Source organism: Anopheles ziemanni, chromosome 2 (genome assembly GCF_943734765.1).
Source record: "Anopheles ziemanni chromosome 2, idAnoZiCoDA_A2_x.2, whole genome shotgun sequence".
NCBI classification, from domain to species: Eukaryota; Metazoa; Arthropoda; class Insecta; order Diptera; family Culicidae; genus Anopheles; species Anopheles ziemanni.
In genome coordinates this window covers 91,723,477-91,729,799 of record NC_080705.1, presented here as the reverse complement: position 1 = coordinate 91,729,799, position 6,323 = coordinate 91,723,477, and the positions used below count along the sequence as shown (strand labels likewise).

The window sequence follows — 6,323 nt, the reverse complement described above, 5'->3', positions numbered from 1 at the left end:
GGATAGGATTGCGATATGGAGCACGTTGGCGTCCACCACTTAGTTTGGGGGGGGAGGAAAAGCGCAAGCGAGCACTGGAAAAGAATTGTCTTTGTTGTCAATGTCGGAATCGTCCGCCAAGCCGGACTAAGACGCCGGCAACGATGGCAGCGAGTACGACAACGTCGTCGACGATAACGATAATAACGATGATCATGATAAATTTAATATCTTCTTCGCCAATCCGGTAGTGGCAACAGTTAAGAGTAACTAGCTTAAGGGTCTGCTCTGGCGAAGGACTATTCCCGTTCCAATGTCAGTATCATTATCGTTGTTTATATTTCGCTGTGTGTGTGTGTGTTTGCGAATTATTCCATTGCTCGTTTTCTGCTTTTTTCAAACCGTTTCTCCGTTACTTCGTTACTGTGTTCCTTTAAACCCTCTGTTTCACCATATAGAAACTTATGCTAGAGCGGATTAGAAACGCTGTATTTGAAACAAAAAAATACTGGAAAGGATTAACGTTCGCCCCTTCCGGTTTGGTTGAACTCCCGGAGCAGCCATCCTGCAGATTGAAAGGGCAATAAGAAAACGAAGCGCTGCAAAATCTGCTGCATCCACACCGAGACAAAGTTGGTCTTGGCCCCTTTCGAGGAGATGAGACAATGTTGTTCTATCAGTAACTTATTTTTTTTACGACTGGAATGACATATTCCTGTTGGTTTCCACTTTTTTCCCGTTCGACTTTCCCGTCTTATATATTTTATATCGAAAATCATTTATTATTCGGTGGTGGAGCTATACAGTGTCTTATTATATTTGATAGAAGAAAAGAAAGAGAAAACCTTGAAAGAGCTGCTGTTCATTTTCAATTTATGTTCTATTGATTTATTATTTTAATATATTGCTAGTGACAGAAAGTTCTTACATAAATAACCTACGCGCAGCATTTCTAGACATTCCTTAGCCATTTCGCCACTTTGACTCAAGTAACAGTAAAGAAAAGAAAATTGATAGTCATTCGTCAGTTTAATTGGTTTCAACTGATTGGCAAACGTCCGTGACGTTGTTTAAAAAAACATAAACTACTATAATCGACGACCTACAGCGAACCGCAGCTGCAGCGTGTACGGTTTGGGGAACCGAGCATATGGTCGGGTTGCGCGATGTTGCAATGGCCAATGTAACGCACAGTACTTATCAGCAGTTGAAAATATGCCACCTGGCAGTGGGAACCGAGCGAGATTACAGGCATAAACGTATATTTGTGATTGGTATGAAAAGTTTTAATTACTAACACTTAGAAAATGAAAATGAACAACACTAATTATTTTGTTGGTTTTTATTCAGCTTTGATTCAAAATTTAAATTCAATAGAAAATATAGTAAAAGAATTGATTTCTTGGCAAAGCTACGGCATTTTCATCATTGCAATACCTATTCCTATTCTTCTAAGCTGAGCTCGCCATCAAACCACAATCGGGTTGTTACTGATAACGGGGAGCCACGCAAAACATCGCGACCCGACCAGAGTCAGTAAAAAGGAAAGCAGAGTAGAGCAACGTTTAACTTATTGTCGGCGTCTCGGGGTTTTAGAGTTGAAGCATCGATTGTGGCATTCGCAGTCATAAGCTTGAAGTGGCTGGTTTGCAGAACCTGAAAATATGAGATGATACTGCGGTGATAGAAAGGACTCTGATCGAGCGTGAAGATTTGTGCGTGTATTTCGTGTATTATTGTTGATAACAGTGCGTGTCAATGAGTGTTGATGACCAGAACATTGTTTACCGCATTGCGGTGCCGGGCGAGTGTGAGCGGATTCGGGAAGCCCTGATCTCATTCTTCTACCCCGAGGAGCTTCTGAACGTGTCGTATATTGACGAAAATGGCCACAGTCCGACCGGTCCGACCGAGCAGGATATCCAGTACGCTTTATCGTTCGTGGCGCAGGGAATGGCCGCGATCGCGATCGACTCCAAGCATGGCATCATTGTTGGCGTTTCGATTGCACGCCTTGTCGATCTCAAAACAACAGAAGGGCTTCTGGATTCCGTTGGTTCGCCCGGTGTGTCACGTAAGCGAGCTGAAATGGTGAAACTGTTTGCCTACCTCGAACGCACCGGGGACGTTTGTGGGCGGTTCCGGACGCGCCGAGCCTACCACGTGTTTGTGCTGGCCGTTGATCCACGGTTCAGGCGTCGAGCGATCGGCCAGAAGCTGATGGAGTTTCAGTTGGCGCGCGGAAAAACACTCCGGTTCCGGCTGGTCAGTGCAGACTTTAGCAACGAGCAGGCGTCACGCATCGGAGCCCGGTTAGACATGCGTTGCGTAGCGGCGCTGGCGTTGGACCAATACCGGAATTCGGCTGGGGAGCGTGTTTTCGAGGCACGAGGAGCGGATAACATTGTCTGCACGTACGCGCGCTACGTTTGAAGGAACTAATAAGTTAGGTTTTTCCACTGTGTAGATATATGATACTTTGTTGTCTCATTAAACAACCGTTTCACAGTTCAATTCAAACAGTTGAAAATAAAACAGAGATACGTTGAGCACAAATAGTCAAAAGAATATAAAGAAGTATGTCCAAAAAAGTTGAATTCTTTAGATTTAGGTTGGTAGTTCACAGGTAACTTTTCAGCATTTAGTCAGGTCATCTACGAACGACATTTTCTCTAAAATAATTAGTAAATTTTACATCCAAAGCATATGGTTCGTGCTCAATTGCGGGACATTTTTAAATTCAATGAAAGTTCATACGAAAATGGTTCAAAAAAATTCCGAAAAGGGTTTCACGTTTGGAAAAAAAATGCCTAAAACTGCTGAAAAGAAAACGATTAATCAATTCGAGCGCACGTGAGAACTAATTGAAATGTTACTTAACCACTCAATACCTAATTGATTACAGCGAGAAATGTTCAAAATCACACTCCGGTCTAGCAACATCAAGAGTAGCGGTGGATTCCATTGGAAGCCTGTTTACAACTGTCCGCTCCCATAACTCATCGTGTGCGAAGCGGAAAGCAGAAAAGACTAAGGATTGATAATTCCTGAGCCAAAAAGTAAATCTACGTCATTACTGGCCAGCCAACTCAGGAAAGGCATTCCGCAAACCTTCCCCGGCAGCTAACTTTGAGTGAGTGTGGGCAAATCCTGGTTGGTTTGCGATTGTAATTAATGAATTTGTTTTCGCAAGCAGTGCTTGTCGGTGCCATGTCCTTGCGCAGTGAAAAAACGTCTTATCCCGTTGACATATTCTCCTATTCGAGATGGGTAGAATTTTCTTTCCTAATTTTATATTTTTTAAACTATACCAAAACTTTTTAATTAACAATTTCGACAATTTTATCTAAAAGTATTATCAACTTTATCTGAGTAATATTTTACAGATTTTTTAAACTTCCTATAATTTTCCTGAATCAATTTGGAAACGTGATACTTGGCAAAGATGGAAATAGCTAGGAAGCTCACAAGCATAGGAAGCTCCAAATTCGACGGCAGTGGCTGAGTTTGTTCAATCAACTTTAGTCATTAGTTATGAATTATTACACAAACAATCGCCACTGCAGTGCGGATTGGCATACGGACTCGCACCCGAAGCCTGGCGAAGATGTCCTTTATTCGCCGAGCCGCAAGGACAAAAAACCGAAGCTTATTCGAGGGGCCGGTGTTGTGCATGTGAAGGTGTGCCGCGTGACGGCGAGTGGCGACGAGGAACAAAAATGGCAAATTAATGAGCCAACCAAAGGACGAGAAATCAACTTTTGCCAAGAGCCATCGACCGATCGAAGTTTCTGCGGTAGAAACGTTTCTCGGGAGTGCAAGAAGTTTGGGACAGGGAGCCCAAAAAAAAAAGAAAATCGTTTAACAGCAGGACATCGTTTGCAGGACAACAGTTTGGCTGCAAATCTCTGCAGCCATTGGGAGCAAACGGAAGGCAATTAGAGAAGTGCTATTGATGAGCTTTCGGACACGAGCGAACAAATGACGCCGAGTTTTGTGTGTATTCTGTTTGTCAGTTTTATTTTCGTTTCGTTAGTCATTAAATTTTCGACGCGTTTTGCAAGAATTCATGATTTATTGTTCTCCGGACAATAGAAGACATCCACGTTCGTTTCCCGGCACTCGCGGAAGTGGAAGTTAAACGCGCCAAGATGGTACCGACTAGGAGATGGTTTGAAGTAGTTGAGTCCGCGGCCAATCTTGACGACATAGCCATTGCTCAATCTGCATAAAAACGAAATGGGAAAAGAATATTGACCAGAGCCCGTCGAATTTAGTACATTTTGTTAAACGAATAACGAATACAAAACAAATCCATTGACTTACATCACTTGACGGTCGTGCATGTGTTCGGAATATTCGACTACAAACTTTACAGCATGTTTTTGTAGACTTTCTTTGAGAGTTTCGAAGGCACGTCCCTGTTCGTCATTGTTCTTGCTGTCCTTAACGGTCAACAACTGAATGTATTTCACGTTCCGGCAACTGCTGACAGCCAGCTCGCAAAACATTACAACATTGCAGATCTGATAGTGGTCGCGTACGTACGGTTCCTCGATCAATATCTCCCGGATGTCATCGTTGAAGTATTTCCCAAATAATCGACTGTAGCTATACCCAGTCGCACCTTCGACGATGTGAATTTTGTCACTGATAACGCCTTTACTTTTCCACCGTGTCACGAGCTCTTTCACTTGCTCGGCGCGGTTCATATATTCAACAATTTTCGCCTGGAAATGTTGCTTCTTTTTTGGATCTGTTTCAGCTGCAATGAATCATCGTACAAGCAGGTGCTCGGTTTAGGATTAGTATGATTCATCTTGTGGCACAGCGAAGCTGCTGATTTCGATGCTCATCACCTTTGGATTCTTTGAGTAGGGCCTCAATTCCGTCTTCGTACAGTTTGAGCGCTTCCAGCTTACGACCCACGACGTCATACTCTATTGCTCGAGTAAGCAGAGTCACTGCCATCATTTGTGCCATTTTCTTGTTTAGTTCACTTTTAACGAGAACACGTAAAATACATCACACAAGAAATCAACAACTTGCACTGCGAACAGGTTTGTTTTGGTAAACATAAACAGCTGATGGTTGACGTGCCAGATGCCAGAGTAAACTGTCAAAACTGCTCGAACTCGAACGCGGGCTGTCAAGGTGCTCGACCGTTTGAAATCTTCGTGTTTTGCTATTAGCGGCACGTGGTTTTGGCGAAATAAAACGCATGCGCGTGGTAATGTTTATTTCTTCCGAACGTTGTAGATGTACATTTAAGTTAATGGATTGACGAACCAGTGTTACTATAAATAGCAGCAAACAAGCTATTTGAAAATGAGGTGCAATGAGCATGCAAATTAGATAACGGATTAATAATTTTTATTGCACATTTAAATATTAGTAAAATCTAAATATTCTGCAACAAATAACTTTAACAACATTGTAATTAAAAAGAACTAATCCCATCAAGTGAGAGCAATAAACTAAATTCTTTGTGTTACAAAATTAAAAAAGAAGCAGACGTTTAACAATGCATTACTATTCAGTACAGCTCCCCACAAATACCTGCTATTATGTCAACCATTCAGAAAAGTGATAACCCGTAACATTCCTCACGAATGTTATTTCTCCCCTTTGAGTCCTCTCACAGATGTGAAAACTCGGCGTACAGGAAAATACACATATCACTTCGAGCGGGAAAGAATGGGTAAGGATTGGTTCGGACATCTGAGTCCGTTTTCACTCACTGACCATCAGGGGTTTGCATGGATTAGGGAGGGATATCAAAAAATTGAATGAAACGTTCGGCCTTCCAGAGTAGACTGTTGATGATGCTACGATACGTTCGGCAACGACGAAAAGGAGACACACTTGCTCCAATTTTCCACTTTTGGGTGGGAAAAATATTTCAACGGAATCGAACGATAAAAAAATGCATTATCCCTCCTACCGGAGAAGGAAAAAATAACACAGCAAAAGGCGCACAACGAAAGCTAAGCCATCCCTTCCGTTTGAATGCTACACCGACACATTCTCGTCGGTTGAACGATCCACAAGACATCGGGCAGGGTGGCCTGGAAGGATGAGTGGAAATAAAAAATGACTTATTTTTAAGACCCCGAGACACGGAAACGGTGAAATGGGTCTCGGGAAAAGTTTTTTGCTTCTTATTTGTTTGCGTACGATTGGGCTTTTCCTTCCTTCCTGCCGACCGTATCTATCGGTGCGACCTATCACCTCCGCTCCAAGCGAAGGCTGTTCGTTGGGTACGGGGAGACCATTGGGGTTTTTTTTATTGCCTGTTTGGCGTACCTCTGCAAAGAGCTGGTTTTTCACTGCATCCAAGCCGA

At 42.8% G+C, this 6,323-nt stretch overlaps 2 protein-coding genes across 2 annotated transcripts; one reads left to right on the top strand and one right to left on the bottom strand.

Moving 5' to 3' along the window:
- Positions 1–1,737: 1,737 nt before the first annotated feature.
- Positions 1,738–2,412, top strand: LOC131294729 (uncharacterized). The gene has a single exon (XM_058322773.1). The coding sequence runs from the start codon at positions 1,738–1,740 to the stop codon at positions 2,410–2,412; it is 675 nt and encodes a 224-aa protein (XP_058178756.1).
- Positions 2,413–3,982: 1,570 nt separating this feature from the next.
- Positions 3,983–5,031, bottom strand: LOC131280951 (MIT domain-containing protein 1). The gene is made up of 3 exons (XM_058310196.1): positions 4,839–5,031; positions 4,306–4,744; positions 3,983–4,203 (listed from the first exon to the last, which is right to left on the bottom strand). The coding sequence occupies exons 1-3, from the start codon at positions 4,960–4,962 to the stop codon at positions 4,047–4,049; spliced, it is 720 nt and encodes a 239-aa protein (XP_058166179.1). The 5' UTR covers positions 4,963–5,031; the 3' UTR covers positions 3,983–4,046.
- Positions 5,032–6,323: the final 1,292 nt, after the last annotated feature.